This window comes from Anas platyrhynchos, chromosome 3 (assembly GCF_047663525.1).
Source record: "Anas platyrhynchos isolate ZD024472 breed Pekin duck chromosome 3, IASCAAS_PekinDuck_T2T, whole genome shotgun sequence".
NCBI lineage: Eukaryota > Metazoa > Chordata > Aves > Anseriformes > Anatidae > Anas > Anas platyrhynchos.
Genome location: NC_092589.1, coordinates 72558645 through 72579901, shown reverse-complemented (window position 1 = coordinate 72579901; position 21257 = coordinate 72558645). Strand labels below are relative to the sequence as shown.

Sequence of the window (21257 nt, the reverse complement as noted above, 5' to 3'; positions counted from 1 at the left end):
CGCGGCGGGACCGCCCCGCGGGGCCCCCCCGCGCCTGAGGAAATGGCAGCGGGGCCGGGTGGGGCCGGAGGAACCGGCATCGCCCTGACGGGCGTCCGCGCCAGCCAATGGGGAGCGGCGGAGGGCGGGCCGAAGAGGCGGCGGGCCAATCGGCGGCGCCGCCCCGCATGGTATAAAAGCGCGGAGGCGCGCACGGCAGTCGCTTACACAGTATGGCCGGCGACATTAGCTAGCGCTCGCTCACCGCTCTGCTCTGTAACAGGGGAACGCACGGACTGCAAGGAACCGCACCGCATCGCCCGCGCCCCGCTCGGACTGTAACCCACGCACGCCCACGCCGCGGTTTAAAAAAAAAAAAATAATAATAATCCTTTTTTTTTTTTTTTTTTTAAATTAATACTTTAAAAAAAAAAAGGAGAAAAAAAAAAATCCCCTCTCTCCCTCCTTCCTTCCCTCCCTCCATCCCCGCCGCCCCCTCCGGAGGTGAGAGCCGCGGCGGGGCGCGCCGTTAATTTCTGTGGTTGTTGGTTGCCGCGCTGTCGCACCATGAAGGAGAGCGGTGCACACTTCTTCGAAGGGACCGAGAAGCTGCTGGAGGTGTGGTTCGCCCGGCAGCCGCAGGAGCCGCACCAGAGCAAGGGGTCCGGCGACCTCCGCACCATCCCCAGGTCCGGTAACGGCCGCCGGGAGCGCGCGCGGGGCGGCTGTGGGGGGGGGGAGTGGCGGTTGGGGGGGAGCCGTTGTGACCGTTGGTCGCCAACGGCCGCGCTCGCGCCCTCAGGGCTGCCTCAGGGCTGCTGCTTGCCTCTCGTTTTCCCCCCTCGGTGACAGCGGGGGTCACCTTGGGCAGCTCCCCCCGGGGTCTTTCCTCTCCTTCCTCCTCCTCCTGTGAGGAAGGGCAGGCAGGAGGCCGCCATTCCGCGGCGCCACCGCGTGCGGCCCGGTGCGGTCCCTGCTGGCAACATGTGGCGCCGCCCGGTCCCCTTGTGCGTCCCCCCCTCCTCCCCTCCACACCCCGAGGAGCCCCCCAAAACCGGCGGTGTCAGGAGGGAGGAATTCCTCTCTCTCCCCCTTCCCCGTGGCCGGCAGTGGGGAGGGGGGGATGGCCCCCTCCTCCCCCCGGAGTGCGGCTGGAGCGGCGATTTACACGTGAGTTTCTTGGCGCGGCTCCCAGACCGCGCCGCCTGGCTTCTTTTTTTTGGCTTTTTTTTTTGCCTTTTCCCTCTTCTCCCCCCCCCCCACCCCCTCATTGACAAGTTGAAGCCAATGAGAGCCGGGCGCCGCCGAGGGGTGGGCCCCCGCCTTGTCACCCAATGGGCATCTGAAGAATGTGCTGGCGCTTCTTTCGCTACCACCCAGCGAGGCAGGAAGAAAGGCCCCGGCTGCACACGTGTTCCCCAGCCGGGCCCCAGGGCAGCCCTCAGCCCCCGGCCCTGCTCACGTTAGGCAGATGGGACCCGTTGGGAGGCCGTGCTCCTGTCAGTGGTTCGTTACCAGGCCGGCACCGGGAGGATCTGGTGTCCTCGGTGTATCCGGATTTGCACGTGTATGTGGTCTCTGGTCAGGGAGCTTGGAGGCGATCTTGTGGTGCATTGAATGGATGGGCTGCCATAGTAGTTTCTCCATTCAAAGGTGCATACTTAGGAAAAGACAAATTCCGCCTGCTTTGTCTTGGTATTTCTCAGCATCTTCCCTTTGTATATGTATTGCTAGAGATAGCTATCCAGAGATCTGAGTCGCCAGTGAGCAGATAACCGCCTTTCCAGCATGTGTCCAGTTTGGGTGTGTCTGTCACTAGCTCACAGGTAGAAGCTTAATTTCTGCCACGACAAAAGCAATGCGTGATACACGTTTAGCTCTGACCTGTTGCTGTGCCCTGTTCTCACATAACTCTGACTTGCAAAGCTGTTCAGACCCCTTTGACTTAACATTTGTAACATGGCAGTGATGAGATAGGTGGTTACCTTGTTACATAGTGGTGCAGCAGATACTGTAAGGTTAGAATTTGTGTAGTTAATGTCCAGGCAATCCAGAAAGAATAAATTCTCGCTGAAACATGCACTGCTGATCTGAAATAGGCACTTTGGGGTTCCTGTTACATTTAATTTCTGTAAATGTGAGAGATTCCGAGGCTTGACTTTGCATTCCTGTGCTGGCATTGGAATATGCACATCTTCTAGTTTAGGGATGGCATTCTGCAAATGCTTTCCTCATTGCCGCACTCATACTTTCTGGGCTGCTTGCGTTCTGAGGCTCGCATTAAACCAACAAACTGAATTTTTAAAATTGCTTAATACGGTTTAATGGAATTGTAAGGCAGGTACCTCAACAATTGCTTTATGAGGCTTAGATATGGCTGTAAAGTTTTAATAGGGCAGATACAAACTGTTAAGTGCTGAACACATGGCCTTGAACACAGTTTCAGAGCTGGGAGCAAGCTTTGAAGGCAGTTGCGTTAATTGGGTCTTAATACAAAATGTTGATTGAAGCAGTCTACCTTTTTGGGTAGGGGGTGCGACATGTTTGAAAACTGCTGTTAACCTGTGTGCAGGAGTAACGGTGATACTGTGTTGCTGGCATAAAAGGGAGTTTCATAAACATCCTCTTGAAGAATGTTAAAAGGAAATTATTTTCACTACAGTTAATAGATGCAAATGAGGAAATTCTGAATAAGGTATACCCCACTATGCTAATTCCATAAAGGCAATTGAATAAGCTAGTTTGTTGAACAGAACTTGGAATCAAAGCTGAAACTGAGAACAATAGCTAAATTAGAGTCATGTTGCAAACCAGTCAAGCTCGCCTTTTGTACCGTAATACCTGCTTAGTAGTGAAATGCTAGCCATTCATCTACTGAATGACTAACCTGGTGTTCAAAGCCAAAAATTTCCATGTTGTGTGTGCTCGTTAGAGATCAGATAGTTCAGAGTCTTTGCTGGATATTACCAGCTACAAAGGAAGAAAGTTCAAGCACTGGGTAACTGAGAAAATTTTTGCAACTTTCTCTTATGGGCAGGCAGGTTTTCAGAAGGATAATTTGGATAGAGGTGTTTCTGAAATTGTTTCAGAAATAGACCTGTAATTTACTCTTCTAGTACATTCAGTAAAAGTCCCAGCTAAAAACATAAGAAAATGAATTATGGGATTGGCTTTGTTGAGATTTGGGGGCTTTTGGTTCGTTTGCTGATCAGTTCTGCAAAAATGTCTTGTGGTTGAAATAATGGCCAGCATCTGAAGATGCCTACCCCGCTCATACCGAGAAGTGGAATGAAGTTAACGTTTTTGTGGTTTCAGAATCATTTGCTTTAACTTAGTGCCTGTTCTCACTATGCTATGTAAAGCACGCTTGTTAAAAATAGTCTCCAACTAAGGATGAGAATGAGGGCTTGCTGGAAACATGACGAACACGCTGTGAGTGGAGTTCTGTGATGACTGAGTAGCGCCTTCCCTCTCCCCAGAGTAAAGCAGTTTATGCCTTCAGATGATTGAGGAGCTCTGCATTTCCTCATCTCAAGGCGTACGGCCTTGATTGTACAGGCATTTGAAGCAGTCGGTTAATGATTCTGGTATTTGGGAGTCCATTTCTCAAGCATTCAAATCTGAAAGATACTCTGAAATAATTTATGGACCTTTCATTTGTTTCCTTGCACATATACATGTATTATGTGGCAACGTGATAAGAAACTGGAAAAAGAACAATGCAGAAATGAGCAATAGGGAGTGACACTGATACCATGAGATTCTCAGCCTGAGCTAGATAAGAACTGCCAAGCAGCCGTACAGTCAAGCATCAGAACCAAATTTGTACAACACCCTGCAGCCTGAGTCATCTCACTGCTGTTATGCCATAGTACCTCCCTCTTCCCCCAGCCCTGCAGGCTGTAGTGGGACTCTGTGTGTTTCTCCACACAGTGGGACACCGGGAGGCTGGGAGTCTGTCCTGCTGTACTTGTGCTCTGCCGAGCTTCCCAGCGGTGCAGAACTGGGCAGCACCTGCGGAGGGCAGTGTGGGGAGGCGATGAGGGCTCTGTCACGGTTCTTTCTGAGCTCTCTTGCATGCAGTTGAAAGATAATGCGGAGAACTTTATCAGAGAACTCAGTCTTCCCCCTCATCAAACTAGTTTCTAAGAACATCAGATTTTTGCAGACAAGTTCAAAATTGCAGATAACATAGCCTGTAACTCTCCAATGATAGATACAAGCCCCTTTCCACTACTGATTGTGATACTGCTTGCAGAAAGTTAAGACATTCATCAAGGCTTTTTGACATTTTCCTAGCTTAGCACTGAAACTTGAGAAGGACTTAGTTAGTCACTTCCTGTCAAAGATCTGGTCCCCCAGTGAGACTTCATAAAGTATCCTGTTAACACATGTGGCTACTTGTATATTAAAATGGCTTTCCTGATGGCTGTTTGTTCAGCCAGGAGAACAGGAAGATTTGAGGCAGACACTTGCTATCTGACAGCATGTTCCTTCTGGAGAAGGTTAGACTCACACTTGCCCTAAATGTTGCCCACAAGACTTCAGTTCAAGTTCTAACGTGCCTGTTGGGGCTTATGTGTCCTGAAACACTTTGTGTGTCAAGTGAATTTTCTACTTTGATAGAGCAGGACTGCCCCTCAGATATCTGTGGTTATAATGGATGGAGTCCTATGATAGTAAATGACCTGTGAGAGTAGCAGTTGGCAGCCTTTAATAGGATTCTCTTCAGTAGTTGGCTCAGCATCTTGTAGGCAAAAAGTACGTGGTGGGGAGTGCTGCTCAGAATCACTTGTGCTGTGGATGTCATTTGCCATTCAGGTGCTCGCCTTTAATTCAAGATCATCTGTGTGCCCCTGGAGAGTTTCTTAGCCTTAAGATAAGGGAGATGCAGATGGTCTTTCTGAGCATCTGTGTGCAGAGCATATAGAGGGCGTGTAGGTTTTGTGCACTCCACAGATACTGCAGCAGTACAGTTATCAAGTCACAAGTGCCTTGTGTCTAAACTCAGGGTGGATACATGATTCAAGGTAATCTGTATTCAGCAGCAATTTATAAACTAAATTACTATTCTAATAGGAAATAATTCACCTAATTCACATCAGTCAGTTTGCGGGGGGGGGGGGGGAATCTGCTGCTAAGAGATGTTTTAAGAAATTTGATTTGAATAGTTGGCCTGTGCTGCTTCTGCCTGTTTCACAATCCTCATCAGTAATGTTGCAGCTCCAGCACTGGTCTTTAGTCTGCTTCTGTGCTCCTCACCTATGGCTGCTGTGCATAGGGGGGTTAGACAAGGCATTATACTTTAGACTGTTCTGGATCTTGAAACTGGTGGGAGTTTGCTTCCCAAACTATAGCCTGTTAATGAGGTAGCTAATGCATCTGTTGGCTCCTAAAAACACATAGCGAACAGGTGAGGGAATGAAAGGTGCTGCTCCTGCTCAATGCTTGGCTCTAAACAGGGTCTGAACAGTAAAGTGCAAGACTAAAATTGGTTATTCGATTACTACTCAGTTGAGTTGTAATTGAGTTGTCTTACTTTTGAGTTTTTTTACAACTCAACTATTGATTTGTCTTACTTTCATTGGAAATTTTATAGACGTTTTCCTTAGAATTCCTGCCTTGCTGCAGAACAGTGGTTGTTTTTTTTCCCCAATGCTATCTGGGTTGCACTAGCAAGGTACCATGACTGGATGGGGAGGTATATGTTTGTGGAGGCTGTTCTCTGTTTAGAGGAACAAGTGCTTGAGATAGTTCTAGATCTGTTGAATTGCTGGTACCCCTTCCTAGTTGGCCTGAAATGCTGTGAGCAAACACAATGGTTTAGAGCTTTACTGAGATGGACCGTTGACTATTCATTTCATTGTGTACTAATGCATATACCCCCTAAAACTAAAAATGCTTCTGAGTTCTGATAGGATTTCCTTACTGACATGCCTGGGTGGCAGATTGAAAGGAAGTTATTTGCATTCTGGCAATGAGTCCACTGATAAGACACTGAGCTTTGTAACACAGGTGTAGGAGTAGATTGCTAAACTTGATATTTTTCCTTTTTAGTATATTTTGCTATTCAAGTGCAGACCAAGTAGCTGGCTATCGTTTAAGCACAGACAGTTGTTCACACTTGAGCACATGTATTCTGCTTTCAGTTCATATTCTCTGGGCAGGTGTGACCATTTAAGAAGTACGTTGCTTGCCTGCTGGAGAAACTTTGGACTTCCAGTGGGTGTCAATTATTTTATGTTTGAAAAAGAGGATATAACAGATGATGTCTGATTACAGGAAATGTAGTCCTCAGTTCCCTTAAAGGGAGAATTTTGAGGAGCAGAAACCCGTAATGGCATCTTATCAGAAATGAGTCTTGCTTCTTTTTCAGTTGGAGGTTTTGCTTCACAGTTAAAAGTTAGCTAATTATGAAATAGGATGTAATGTTCTCAAGTGTTTCACAGTTACTAACTTTGAGGTTCTTTTGCTTGACAAAACATAATGGGATTAGCTATAATACACTTACTGGTAATACTGAAATGCTGTTTTTAAGGTGTTGTTCTAATTCTACAGATTAACTGGAAGGAAGAAATGCAAGAGTTAGAATTTCAGCAAACTCAGTCTATGTGGTACAAAGCAGTCCCAGATGTTCTTTAGCTCTGCTTTAAACAATGGAAAATGTCAAATGCTAAGGTCATCTTGTTTAAAATGATCATATTGAGATCAAATCCAGCATGTTAGTGGCCTTTCCGTAGTTGTTTCCTGTGCCTAACTTTAAAATGTATAAAGATACAGGCCAGTATCTCCACAAAACTCCACAGTTTGGCCAAGTTTCATCCCAGCTGCTGCAACCTGGTATTATTTATATGTATGTTTTTGGATCAAGCTTGATATCCTGTGTATTTCTCAATATGAAGGCTTTTTCTTTCTCAATGCAACCCTTATCAGATCAAATCACAAACTTCATTCCCATAAATGAATGCATGGACATGTAGCGTAAGCTTAGCTATGGTTTCTGTACTTGGAGCAGTGAAGAGTTGAGCAAAGCTTTAATATTCAAAGATCTTGTGCAACTGTGGTTTTCGGCAATAGAACCTAAATATCAATTACAGCTCTAACCTACATAAAGGAGGCATGCTATGCCTTGGACTTAACATGCAGTATTGCAGCCGATCCCATCACTGCTGGGCTTCTTGAAAGCCAGAATTGTTATATATTCCACTAATATGATTGAACCTTTGGCAAGCCATTTTCCTGAAATGGCCAGTGCTTTTGACCGGCTGGAAGAAGCCTGTTAAGGCAGAGACTTAAGCTTTTGCAATGCCTGAGATAGTTACATATCATTAATGCTCAAATGAGTACAAAATCAGGTTTGTGGTAGTGTACCTGTAGGTTTACTGCAGCTCAGCATCAGGCAGTGTGAGGGAAATATACTTCAGCTTTCCCAAATGCTGGGTTAGATGCTGAGTGTTTCTTTAGTGGCAGATAGAATATCAACAAGAGTGCTGCTGAAATGTTTTCAATGGTTATTCCATGACAGCAGATACAGATAACACATCACCTAGTTCAGTTTACAAGAATAGGATGTTACAAGAAAGATACTGAAGCTAGCAAATTTGTGCAGGTATGCTGTAGCTTCCAGAGAAAACCAAATCCTAAAGTCCTTACCAAAATTGCCTGGTTTGTCTAGGATTTTTTTCAAGTTTAGCATCAACTATTTCAGTCTCTGCATTTGCCAGGTTGCTCAAAGATGAGCAGACTGTTGCATTTTCATAGACACTTGAGTATCAGAAATGGGCACAGCCCATAGCAAGAGTGTAGGATCTAATGAATGTGTGAGTACATTAAAAACAAGCTGGTTAATTTGATCTGCAGATCTGAGTGGGCTGTACTTTCATGTCTCTCTAGTTGCTGAGAAGTGTTTCTTCAAGGTTCACTAACTAGAATGGTAGGGAGAAATTCACTTTGAGTATCTGGATGGTTAAAAATCAATTTATAAACTGATCAGAGGTGTGCTTAATCACAAGGGATTTTAAGATGCAGAGAATTCTTTTAAACTATCTGAAAGGAGGCTATAGAGAGTCTGGAAGTTGAGTATGTTCTGGTTGACTCGTATAATGATTTAGTCTAATACAGACTTTAAAAGGGAAAAAATTCTCAAGTGTTAGTAGCAAAGGTGCAGAGTTCAGTTGTAGGAAGCATTCTCAAGTGAGGGAGAACTGAGAGGCATTTTTGTTGGGGTGTTTAGAGAAGCAAAGTGCATCTGGATTACAACTGTGATAACATCTAATAGTTCAACTTTGCACTGAGGTTTCACTTCAATGAATCGACCTGTTTTCTAAGGGGAGAGATACGTAGCTGCTGGAGGAATCCTGCTGAAAGAACTAACAGCGAGTGCTTTGTCCTGAAGTACAGCTATGGAACTTTCACAGTGCCAAAGGGCGAGAAGGTCTGACTCCTGAGGAAGGATTAGGCTAATGGTTATGTGAGCAGCTGAACCATTTCGGAACTTGCCTGGTGGTCAGCAAACACCATTCTTCTTCCAGTCTCCTGGCTGTGAGGAGTCACCTACCTTCTGCCTGCTGCTAGAAGGGTGCTCAGTTCTCAGTTGGTTCAGCTCTGTAACCTGGTGGGTGGCTCAGTTTTATGCTGGGTTAGTCAGTTCCTTGGCTTGTGACAGGTCTGAGCACAAGAGCCAGCAGAAATCCACAGATGGGATAGGCTGTGGGAAGGGAGAGACAGAAGTGGGAAGCTGACAGTCTTAAAACTTTCTGACTTCAGGAAGGTGTAGCTGCTTCTGCCTGTTCTGTAGCAAACTTCTATATTGGACTCTACTAATCTATGTAGACAAGACTGAAATGACATGCATGGGTCATGCCAGTCTGTCGCTTCTCATAAGTGCTTGGGAGTTTTCTGTCTCAATTTGAGCCTTTTGATTTTCAGTTTCTTAGAATTCCTTGTAGAATGAATGATAGTAAAGAATTGAAATGTTAAGTGTACCATCATGTTGAATCTACACTGCTAGATTTCACTATCTTCTAGAGGTAGAAGGAATTCTGTCATCCAGATTCCTCAAAGAGGAATTCAGATCACTGAGACGTACTGGTTCTTAGGGGCTGATTTTCAACTAAATTGCGAATTTGAAGCTGTACAAGTGTAATTTAATGTTAACTTGCTGTTGTATTGCATTAAGAGCCACCAATGGCTTCTGAAATTGCAAGCATGTGGATATCCAATTTAAAGCATATATTACTATAATAGTGAATTTTATTTTCCTATGCATAAAATGTAGATCATGAGGCTTATCCTGACTTACCTCGTTAGAAGCTTGGCTTTGCTGTTTGACAGTTGCACTCATGCAGCAGAATTGGGTATTGCTGTATTGTGATACATACAGTTCCTATGTGAGGTCCTGAGTTGCTAGATCTGAGAGCGTGAGAGGCGTGGATTGAGAGCTATAATCCTGTTTCAGCTATGCTTTTTTAATCAGTGTTCCCAAAAGCTTCAGTTTAACCTGTTTGAACTCTTCTGTAATTTCTTTACAGGATTGAGTGGGACAAACTTCTGGAGAATGTGCATTGTTTGATCATAAGTGTGACAAAAACTGACAAGCAGGAAGCTTATGTACTCAGGTAAGCCAGTGGCGTGGCGGCGGCTTAGATTCCCAGAGGTAAAACACCTAAAGCTGCTGTATGGGATATGTTTGGCTAAGAATCCAGTATTGGATTGAGATCCTGCTGTTAACAGCTACAGCTTGCAAGGGCCTCCTAATCATAGTACTGTCACACTTCTGTAGCAGAAATGTTTTCATAGTAATTAGTGTTTGTACTTTAACTTTCCTTAACAGGATTAAGGACAGGTATTTCTACACCTGATCATTAATTTTTTTCTTTTCATCCTGGGATAAATAATTCTTCCCCAGTTAAGAGTCTAAGTTACAGAATTACTTCAGCAAAACTGTACATATAAGTATTACCCTTAGATCAGCAAAAACTATCAATTAATTGGCTTTAAGGCTAGATAATGCAATCAGTGGAACAACTACTACAGCTGAGGTAAGGATATATGTAAAAAAAATGTAGCTTTCTTGAAATCTTGGAATTCTGGTCTTGTGCTGTAGTTGGTCATAAGGATACTACTTTTGCCATGTGTTTTTCATCTTGCAAAGTATTTTCATGCTTTTTCTGCTTGAACTTTACAGACATTGATATTTTCTGCTTTACTTCATATTACAAAAACTGAAGCTTTTGTACTCTGAAAGACTGCCTGGAGGGCAAGGCTGGGTTAACAGCAAGCCAGTCAAAAATTGTGCTGAAGATTTGTTTCTGCAAACTTCATATTTAAAACAAAATTCTAAAGAAAAAAATGTAACAACTATCTTGGATAAAATATAACCTTTACTTTGCAATCTTAAACAGCATTCCAAACTGAGTTAAAGCTATTTAAACTAGACTTTTTCTACTGTCCGGTTACTTGGTGAGAAAATATTTGCTATACACTTAAACATACTGGGTATAGCATCGGTGCTAATCTCTAATTCGCTGGGCCTGTAGATTTCTGTAAGTCACAGCTATGTGTGAACTTTATCTTATGCATAAGACATTCGATAGAGCTGTGGTTATACTCTGGGGTTTCCTGTTCCTGTGGACAGGTGCTGATTTACCACTTTCTAGTAGTTTTTCTTAGAAGATGCAGCCAGGCATACTGAGTTCTGTTAAGGACTTTGAGAAAGTCAACTCAGAGAAAGCAAAGGCCTTATTTCAGCTGAGAAAGTCAGCTTTCAGCTCTGACCCTGTTCTGCAGCTGGGTTATGAATTTCATGTGAAGTGTACCCACTTCACAGCACCTGTGTTTCTTCGGTAGATTGAATAAGATTTTTCTGCAGTGTGGTAACTGATAATGCGGCTAGGGCAGGTAGTTTTAGGAAATCATAACTCTCATGCTTGTGAAAATCAATTCATTTGATCCATTTCACATTCAGCATATGGTACATAAGTACAAAGTTCACTTGCAGTAGTGCATTTGGGTGGGATGAGAACCAAGATCTAACCATTTTCTCCTGGTTTGTTTTAATAGAGTGCTTAATACATTCTTCTTGCATCTTTTACAGTGAGAGTAGCATGTTTGTCTCCAAGAGACGTTTCATTTTGAAGACGTGTGGTACCACCCTCTTACTGCAAGCACTGGTTCCCCTGTTGGAGCTTGCTAGGGAGTACAGTGGGTTTGACTCAATTCAGGTGAGGTCCTAAAAATGCATCTCCCTTGGAATGTACAAAATGCTTTTTATTATTACAAATTCTATTCAATATTCTGAAATTTTTGCCATTTGTGTATGGTTCCTGTAACAGGCTGTATATGATTGTATATGACTGCTCTGCTAGGGGATTTAGCTCTCTATTTGCCTGTTAAAGGACGGCATACTATGAATGCTACTGTGTTAAGGTTACTTGAGACTGAAAGACTTCAATGATTTTAGCACTGGCAAACAGGGGCATGGATTTCTTCTTGTGGAAAACAAATTTGGAAGTAAGCTGTCTCTCCTAGTTTACTAATCAAACTAGGAATAACCATCTCTGAAATGGAAGTCTTAAATACAGGTAGCAGTATTTTTGACAGTGAAAACAAATGTCCTGTGAAAGCTTATGTTAAATTCTCTAAATTGTTTGTAGATTTCTAGGGGGACTGATCTACTTAGTATCTAAAATGCACTTTTACTTTTTCAGAGCTTCTTTTATTCACGTAAGAATTTCATGAAGCCTTCCCACCAGGAGTACCCACATAGGAATTTCCAGGAAGAAGTAGAATTTCTTAATGAAATTTTCCCAAGTAAGTTTATAAAACTTGAGCGAAGTTGCATAGCTTGTGTAAAGTGTTGATATGAAGTGATGAGCAGTACCATACAGAGACTTGTGAGGCCATTGATTTAGCAGACCTTGCACGAGGTTCAACTGCATAAAAATAGAAAGCTATTCATAGCTCTTTTATGCTCGCTTGCAAAGATTGAACTTTAAATCATACTAAAAAATTGTACTATGCTTGATACCTAGCACCTTCTTTTAACAGATTATATTCAGACTTCTAAAGGGAGTACAGTGAATATGCCTGCAGAATCCAGTTCATGCTGAACCTAAAAGCCTCATAACAAAGGCAGAGTAGTAATGTAAGGTAACTAATGCACTGAAGAAAAATGTAAGCTTTGCTCTAAAGAATCACTGCACTAAAGATAGAATTCAAACATTTAATAAAATCTCAAGCCTATAAGAATAACCTTGAATATTAACTGTTGGGAGAAAAGGTTTTTGAGGAAATGTGGAAACTGTAGTACTTTTGAAAACAGAAGCCCTAGCATTCTTGAGCATCTGTCTGTGCGTAGCTGAAGCTGTAGTCAGAATTGCTTGCTACTAGTAGGCTCTGAATTGGGGTGCTCAGACAGCCTGAAGGAGCCTGTTCTCTCTGAAGGCTGTTGGCTTTATGTTCCTGAAGTTAAATGTCTGCTTAGTTGATAATGATGCTAGCTGTATCAGCGAACCTCTTAGTGTACTGTGAAAGACTTTAAACTTCCTTTAAATATAAAACGAGGCAAATCTCTTACATAAGGGATCAGCCATGGTAAGTTAACTGGACTCTTTTTGTCTTTTCTAGATGGAGCAGCTTATTGCATGGGACGTATGAATTCTGATTGCTGGTATGTATGACAAGACAAATTTTTGGGGGCTTAGAGTAAACCTGGTGCTGTTAATATTTATTATATGAGTGCTTTGTATCATATATAGGTACCTGTACACCCTGGATTTCCCAGAGAGTCGGATATCCAATCAGCCTGATCAGACACTGGAAATTCTGATGAGTGAGCTTGACCCAGTTGTTATGGACCAGTTCTACATGAAAGATGGTGTTACTGCAAATGATGTCACTCGTGTATGTTTGCTTGGAAGCTAAGTACTTTGGGGGTGGTGGATATTAGCTAACAGAATGCTTTTCTTGCATTTGATATAAGCTTTCTTTTATGGTAGGAAAGCTCTTATAGAAAATGTCAGGTTAACATTTTGGGGTTTCTCTGTAGTTTTTCCAATGTCCTTGCTTTCCTATATTGAAAGCAGCAATTTGCAGTGCTTTGAGTGATTGGAAGCTTACTCCCTGGAAAATAAAGGAACAGGCATAAAGATGCAGTTGAGTAGCTTCCACTGAAGGATGGAGATGACAAGAAGAAAGATTTAGACTGAAGATAATGAATGGCAAAGGAGTCTAGCTGTCAAGATTAAATCATGGAGCTGCTTGTATGGTTTAGGATACGGTATGGGGAGGGTTAGGGCTTATGCATAACTTGATGGTTTTGCCTCCTTTCCTCCAATTTTTGTCCAAAGAGTCAAGTCCTGTTACATGAGTTTTACTGATATGTACATGGACTTCATCTGTTTTTTCCCCCTCTTAAGCCTTGATTCTTATTCCTGTATTTGCTACAGAGATTTGGCTGTGGCTCAAGTACTGTGTGGGTAATCGAGCGCTTGGGATTCAGAGTATAAGGAAGTATGTCTGCATTTGAGTAAATGGCCTTCATTTTGTGGATACTTGTTGATCAGGAGTGCCATTTTAGTTGCACAAGCACTTCTGTGCTATAATTCTAGGCTGCTCCCTCTTGGAGCTATGCAGCTTGGTTCTGTATGTGTCAAAATAGCTGATAACTTGATAACTTGCATGCAGCTCGGCACTTAACAGATAAGTGACAGGATGCAAAGCTATCTACAGACAGACCTCATTGCTATTGGAAGAATTCTGGTGTCATAGTTTCTAAATTGGTATTCGTTCTGTTTGAGTTAAAAAACAAACTTAAGGATATGTGATAAATTGAGAGATAAATTTTAACTTCTCTTTCAGATGAGTGGAATTCGTGACCTGATACCAGGTTCTGTTATTGATGCTACAATGTTCAATCCTTGTGGGTATTCAATGAATGGGATGAAATCGGATGTAAGTGTTTTTTTTCTTATGTTAAGTAAAAGAATTTGTAAGTTTTAATTATTTGCTGGTGCTAACTTCCTTTTTTTTATTTTCTTCAGGGAACTTACTGGACTATTCACATCACTCCAGAACCAGAGTTTTCTTATGTTAGTTTTGAAACAAACATAAGTCAGACTTCTTATGATGACCTGATTAGAAAAGTTGTGGAGGTTTTCAAGCCAGGAAAATTTGTGACAACCCTCTTTGTTAATCAGGTGAGTAGCCTTGCTTGCAGTAGCTTGTTAGCTCCTGAAATGCATATAGAGATATGAAGTGCTAGAGATGGTTTTACTGGGGTACTAGTAGTCTTCAAATTGCTACTGTTTGGACACTAATCTTTTCAGAAAGTAAAAGTACTCTTCAGTACTACTTTGGCATGCTCTAAATCCAGCATCCAGAAAACTTAAATTTTAAAACAAGGCAGTCCAAATTTAGTATTCCAGTGATGTCCTGTGAAGTCCTTGCACTTTTACTGAATTGGCTACTTCAGTCAGTTGTAGAAGTGCTGCTACCAATAGTAGCACTACTAGCTACTGATTCATAGATGAGCAGTACCCTATGTAAGGAGCAAAACCACTGCTTGGGATTGAAACTTCCAGCAGCATTGTCATGCAACAGTTGGAAGCGTGTTAGGTGTCACAAGAACCACACATTAAATACATACTGTGCTAGCCTTAATGCTAGATTATAACAAATCCTTAATGCTAGATTAAAACAAATGTCACTTTTTGTTTTCTAGAGCTCTAAATGTCGAACAGTATTTTCTTCCGCCCAGAAGATTGAAGGGTTTAAACGTCTTGATCACCAGATTGCTCAATTCAGTGATTACAACTTTGTTTTTACCAGTTTTACGAAGAATCGCCAGCAACAGCACAGTTGATTAAGAATGAAGAAAAAGCGCAAAAAGAGATCCCATAGAGAAGGTGGTGGTTGCTTTCTAGTTAATGATTCAGGGGGCCATGCTTTCCACTCCCACCACCTTGTAGTTGTGGAAAGCCCTAGGTGTAATCATAGTATAACCATTTTGAATTGTATGCATTATTATATCAAGGAGTTAGATATCTTGCATGAATGCTCTCTTCTGTGTTTAGGTACTCTATGCCACTCTTGCTGTGAAATTGAAGTGCATGTAGAAAAATCTTACTGTATGAAACTTAACAACACTTGTAAAAATGATTCAGGTAGAATTACACACAGTATAGTTTTTCTCCAGGTATCGCCAAAAATTCCCCACAGACAAGGCTTTCGTCCCCATTAGACTTCAGCCTCAACCTACTCACTGGGACAGTTCTTTGTTAAATCGTCACTGTTTTTTCATCTATGTTGTGACTTCAGTCTAAAACAATTTTTGACAAACTTGTATGATTTGTAATGAAACTGATTCCTAATACTTTCATGTTCGGAGAAAGTTCTTAAAAACAGTTACAAATTGTTTTGCTACTACAGGTGGTGGTTGATTTATTTTTAAATCAGACTGACTTTTCATGCTCTGATCAAGCTTATAGGAATCTGTTCAGCCAATCTGTTCAGCTGTACTGTAGCACCAGGCTAATGCATTGGTCTTTTCACTTTTTAGAAACGTGGGTACAGGTACTAATGCAGGTTAAACTTCATCTTAGCTTAATGCTGATATTTATCTGTCCACATCTCCAAGCTGTCACATTGCTGCACAATGGCAGAATTTGAAGAAGGTCGAAGACTTCATGGGGGAGAGCTGAGTCAGGTTCTGAGTGCTTTGGCGTAGTTGTGTGACAGCTTTGCAAAGTGCAAGTTCACGTTGGCACCAGACATTTTTCTTTCCTAATCACCAGTTGCGACTGACTAAGAAGCTGGTGCTCTTGAGCGCTGGCAGGTAGATCTAGCGAAGGAGTGGGATTTGCCAGGCTGGTGTATTGATTGTTCCGGATTTTCTCAGTAAAACTTCTGACCTACCATTTTTGACTGTAAAGAGTGCTTCTAAACTGCTCCAGTGTCACTTCATTTTGTTGTTCCGAGCAAAGCTAATGCCTCTATCTTGTGACAGTCCTGTGACATTGTTGTGCATGTGACTTACGTTGTATATGAGTGTTGTGACTTCATCTGTTTTTTCCTCCTAATTTCTAAGGTGGTTCCTCTTACTGTGACTTGAGGGCATTAAGTGAAGGCATAGAACAAGAACTGTCTGGCACACCTGGACAGAAGTGAAGTAGAATGCTATTCATAGACCATGAATAAGTGTGTAATTCAAAGTCACTTTAATGGGTATTGACTAAAATGCAGACCTTAAAGCTGGCAGACTTTCAGCTATGCAGTTTGCAAGTACTGGGATATTAACAGCTGCAAGACCAGCACATTATCTACAAAATTGAGTGTTGTTTTTTTCTCTTGTCCTTGCAATGTTTTGACTGTTTCTGGTTTGACACAATGGTTTTTTGTTCCTTCCGTATTTATAAATGAAGCACTTTTTCAGTGCTTCTAAACTAAAGTCTGCTTGGTTAGAAATCAAGTGGTTGGAACATTTTGAATTTTTTATTTTAAGCGTATTGTTTATGTTCTTTACCAATGTTACCAATTACATGCTGTAAATGGCACTAATGCTTTTTGGTGTTAATACTGAGGACCAATATTTCAGTGGTTTTTGTTCTTTAATGTTGTCCTGACTGATCTGACATTTGGCTTGAGGTCCTTCAAGTAGACTGAAGATCCCTTTTCAAGTAATACTGAAATACACATTTTATAAATAGAAGCATAAGCCTCGGCTATAAAAATGAAAGCTGTTGAACGGATTATTGAACTATCTGGGGTGATCAGGATGGGGGGAGTATGGTGTTTATAATTTCTGTGGTGTTAGACTTTGATCATTTAAAAATATCTGTACCACAACTTAATGCTTCAATAAAAGTTTGCTTAAATTGTTTGTAGTGATGATCCAGCAGTTTTGCCCCATGCACTCACATGCTTTTTGGTACCACTTGGTTTAATTCTGAAATAGGATTGTTTTCCTTATCCTGAATTACTTGACTGAATTCACTTCTTTGTAGGAGATGCATCTCAGCAGTTCATATTGGTAGTTTAAAGTGAGGTGACACATCAGGGGAAGCCAGATGAAAATGTTAAGTCCTTTTTGTGTTGATGTATTCATAAAAACATTTTTTGTTATCTTTAACAGCAGTAGCCAGATTGAGCTCCAGATGAGCTTTGGCCTTCCTAATTTTAATTTCCTGTGAAATTACTCATCTTCACATTTTTCATCTCCAGTTGGTTCTTCAAAAGCACTTTCACAGTAACCTTTCTGTCTGTTGTCAGACACCAGCACCATTTACAGAATGCAAATCTTTGTTGTTTTCCTCACTGCAAAGGTGAAACTGATAGACCAATAGAAGAAACAATTGGTTGCAAGGTCATGTTTCTTCTGCTGTTTTACAGAAAGGACCACTGCGAAGGGGTGGGTGTCCTTGAGGTAGCAAACTGGATGGCAGTTAAGCCAAGCTGTGTTTTTAACTCCTAGTGTAACTCTGATATGATGGGCGGAGTGGAAAATGTTGTAAGGGGAAATGCTGTAAGGGCTCCCTGTAGATTACTCATTCTTAGATGAATTTCACCCAGTCTCATGGGTTTGTGCAGGTCTATTTTTAACAGCCAGCTTCATACTGTATGTAGTGTAGAGAGTGTATCTCTTCCCAGAAACTTTACTACTAGGCACAAAGCCGTGTGGTATGAGAAATGGTCTTGAGACTATCTTAGTGTGTTTTTTTTTCTGGTGCTGTCACATGCTTGATTTAGCTGTTCAAAAACGACTTGGCGTTCTTAATTTCATTTCTGCATGCCTAGGAGCTTCCATCTTTTTCTCCTTAATAGCCTTTCTTCCTTATCTTGTGAACTTTTTGCATTCAAGCCCCATCCAACCCAACCTTGATTACTTCCAGGGCTGCTCTCAGTCCATTCTCCAAACTGGACGTGTGTTTGGGACTGCCCCAGCACAGATGCAGGTCCTTGCATTTGGCCTTATTGAACCTCATGAGGTCCATGTGGGCCCACATCAGAAGCCTATTAAGGTCACTCTGAATGGCATCCCTTCCAGCTGGTGTATCGGCTGCACTATCTGTAAAGGTGCTGAGGGAGTGCTCATTCTGCTTCCTCAGATAAGAATTCATATTCAACTGGTCATTAAAAGCCATCTGTTTTTCAGTCTGAGGTCTCCACCTTAATGTTTTGGCCAAAGAGATGGAAATCTGCTCTAATACTCAAACTGAAGTACAGAACATCTCTAGGAAGGGGTACCTGTCATCTAACTTCTGTGGTGGTGCAGGATGAGCTATTGGCAAAGAAATGTTGAATTGATTGCTTCTGTTCAGGTTTCCCACCTGGGGTGCTACAAACCTAATTTGCCTGGTGCTAGTCCTACCCACAGTGCAACGTACCCAAAAGGCACGAGGCTTGGAAACGATGCTGAGGATTTTTTCCAGAAGTGTTCTCCCCAGCTGTATGGCCAAAACTGTTAGAGGTGGAAAAAACTGCTTCCAAATCCATTATACATAATGTGAAGCCTGCTGAAGTGTTAAAGCAGAGCCTGCAGCCAAAGCCTAGAAAGAACAGGACCGTTGAGCAATGACTTGCTAAGTTCTGTGCAACCACAGTAACTGACAATTCAGTGGGAAAGTCAATGGGCAACTGAAGCGCTGCTCTGACTCAGCTACAGGAAACCAAGCAAACAGGGTTCTTGGGAAAGGAATGCAGAGAAAAATCTGCATCTTCCTAAATACACTCGAGTAAAAACCATTTGGATTTCAAATGCTTGCAGAACTGCAGTGGGATTGTACCTACAGACGTGCGCTTGGAAGAGAAATCTGTCACTAAAAAGCTACTGAGACACATCGCTTAGAAATTTGTTCCATTTGACTTTCAATTATGATTTAGTGTAAAAATTGCTTGTAATATTTGCTGTTAGTATATTTCACGCCCGCCAGAAAGTACCGCTGGAAACAGCAAGCTTTAGCCAAATTCCGAGTAATTCCGAGTTAACGGTTCAATTTTCTATTAGCTCTTGTTACACGCTGTACTTAATACCAGAGCTGTTGTTACATTAAAAAAAATAAAATAAAGCAGGCCATGGAGTTGCTTCTGCAGCTGCCCGAAAGCTGTATCTTGATAAAAAGTTTAGCTGCAAGATGCTGAACTCTGCCCTTTGGCAACTGGCATCAATTTTAAATATGTATATACACATATATGCATAGTCACGTTTAAGAGCAAATTCAGACCCACGAATATAACAATCTTTGCCTTTTTCATTCCTGGATTAGCTGGAACACGAAGCTTCATTTTTGCTATTATTTAGCTCCTATTGTGCGTGTTTCGTTTAAGCTGTAAATTCAAGTTATGTAATCTTGGTTGACGACTTGGTTGCCATCACGGAAACGTGGTGGGACCACTCCCACGACTGGAGTGCTGCGATGCCTGGCTATAGGCTCTTCAGAAGGGACAGGCAGCACAGAAGGGGTGGCGGTGTGGCTCTCTATATTAGAGAGTCTTTCGATGTTGTAGAACTCGAGGCTAGGAATGACAAGATCGAGTCCCTTTGGGTTAGGATCGGCAGGGACAACAAGGCTAGTGTCCTGGTCGGGGTCTGCTATAGACCGCCGAACCAGGATGAGGAGACGGATGAGGAGTTCTACAGGCAGCTGACAGAAGTTGCGAAATCGTCGGCGCTTGTACTCGTGGGGGACTTCAACTTCCCTGACATATCCTGGAAGCACAACACAGCCCAGAGAAAGCAGTCTAGGAGGTTTCTGGAGAGCGTGGAAGATAGCTTCCTGACGCAGATGATTAGTGAACCTACCAGGGGTGGTGCCCTGCTAGACCTTCTCTTCACAAACAGAGAAGGACTGGTGGAGGATGTGATTGTCGGGAACAGTCTTGGGCAGAGTGACCACGAAATGGTGGAGTTCACTATTCTTGGCGGGGCCAGGAAGGGAACCAGTAAAACCACTGTATTGGACTTCCGGAGGGCTGACTTTGGGCTGCTCAGGACACTGGTTGGTGGAGTCCCATGGGAGGCGGTTCTGAAGGGCAGAGGGGTCCAGAAAGGCTGGGCGCTCTTTAAGAGGCAAATCCTAATGGCGCAGGAGCGGTCTATTCCCATGCGCCCAAAGATGAGCCAGCGGGGAAGACCAGCCTGGCTCAACAGAGAATTGTGGCTTGAGCTAAGGAGAAAAAAGAGGGTTTATAATCTTTGGAAAATTGGGCAGGCCACTAAGGAGGACTATAAGGATGTAGCGAGGCTGTGCAGGGACAAGATTAGGAAGGCCAAAGCTCATCTGGAGCTCAATCTGGCTACTGCTGTTAAAGATAACAAAAAACGTTTTTATAAATACATCAACACCAAAAGGAGGAGTAGGGAGAATCTCCATCCTTTACTGGATGCGGAGGGAAACTTAGTTACAAGAGATGAGGAAAAGGCGGAGGTGCTTAATGCCTTCTTTGCCTCAGTCTTTAGCGGCAAAACCGGTTGCTCTCTGGATACCCAGTACCCAGAACTGGTGGAAGGGGACGGGGAGCAGGATGTGGCCCTCACTATCCACGAAGAACTGGTTGGTGACCTGCTACGGCACTTGGATGTGCACAAATCGATGGGGCCGGATGGGATCCACCCGAGGGTACTGAGAGAACTGGCAGAGGAGCCAGCCAAGCTGCTTTCCATCATTTATCAGCAGTCCTGGCTATCGGGGGAGGTCCCAGCTGACTGGCGACTAGCAAATGTGACGCCCATCTACAAGAAGGGCCGGAGGGCAGACCCGGGGAACTACAGGCCGGTCAGTTTGACCTCAGTACCAGGGAAGCTCATGGAGCAGATCCTCTTGGGAGTCATCATGCGGCACTTGAAGGGCAAGCGGGCGATCAGGCCCAGCCAGCATGGGTTTATGGAAGGCAGGTCCTGCTTGACGAACCTGATCTCCTTCTACGACAAAGTGACGCGCTGGGTGGACGAGGGAAAGGCTGTGGATGTGGTCTACCTTGACTTCAGCAAGGCATTTGACACCGTCTCCCACAGCATTCTCCTCAAGAAACTGGCTGCTCTTGGCTTGGACTGGCGCACGCTTCGTTGGGTTAGAAACTGGCTGGATAGCCGGGCCCAAAGAGTTGTGGTAAATGGAGCCAAGTCCAGTTGGAGGCCAGTCACTAGTGGCGTCCCCCAGGGCTCGGTGCTGGGGCCGGTCCTCTTTAACATCTTCATCAATGATCTGGATGACGGCATTGAGTGCACCCTCAGTAAGTTCGCAGATGACACCAAGCTAGGTGCGTGTGTCGATCTGCTCGAG

At 43.1% G+C, this 21257-nt stretch overlaps 1 protein-coding gene across 1 annotated transcript; it reads left to right on the top strand.

The window, feature by feature from the left end:
• The first annotated feature begins 201 nt into the window (after positions 1–201).
• On the top strand, positions 202–16858 carry AMD1 (adenosylmethionine decarboxylase 1). Its single transcript, XM_038175799.2, has 9 exons — positions 202–668; positions 9510–9596; positions 11075–11201; positions 11688–11790; positions 12607–12649; positions 12738–12882; positions 13840–13932; positions 14022–14177; positions 14702–16858. Exons 1-9 carry the CDS (start codon positions 547–549, stop codon positions 14840–14842), a joined length of 1017 nt encoding a protein of 338 aa, XP_038031727.1. The 5' UTR covers positions 202–546; the 3' UTR covers positions 14843–16858.
• The last annotated feature ends 4399 nt before the right edge of the window (positions 16859–21257 follow it).

What these genes read in the sequence shown, in the direction of transcription:
- AMD1 (XM_038175799.2), top strand. Translation starts at nt 547, where the DNA reads ATGAAGGAGAGCGGTGCACACTTCTTCGAAGGGACCGAGAAGCTGCTG. An exon ending in TCTTAATGAAATTTTCCCAA is followed by an intron (nt 11,791 to 12,606) that starts GTAAGTTTATAA and finishes TGTCTTTTCTAG; the next exon opens with ATGGAGCAGCTTATTGCATG. An exon ending in TGAATGGGATGAAATCGGAT is followed by an intron (nt 13,933 to 14,021) that starts GTAAGTGTTTTT and finishes TATTTTCTTCAG; the next exon opens with GGAACTTACTGGACTATTCA.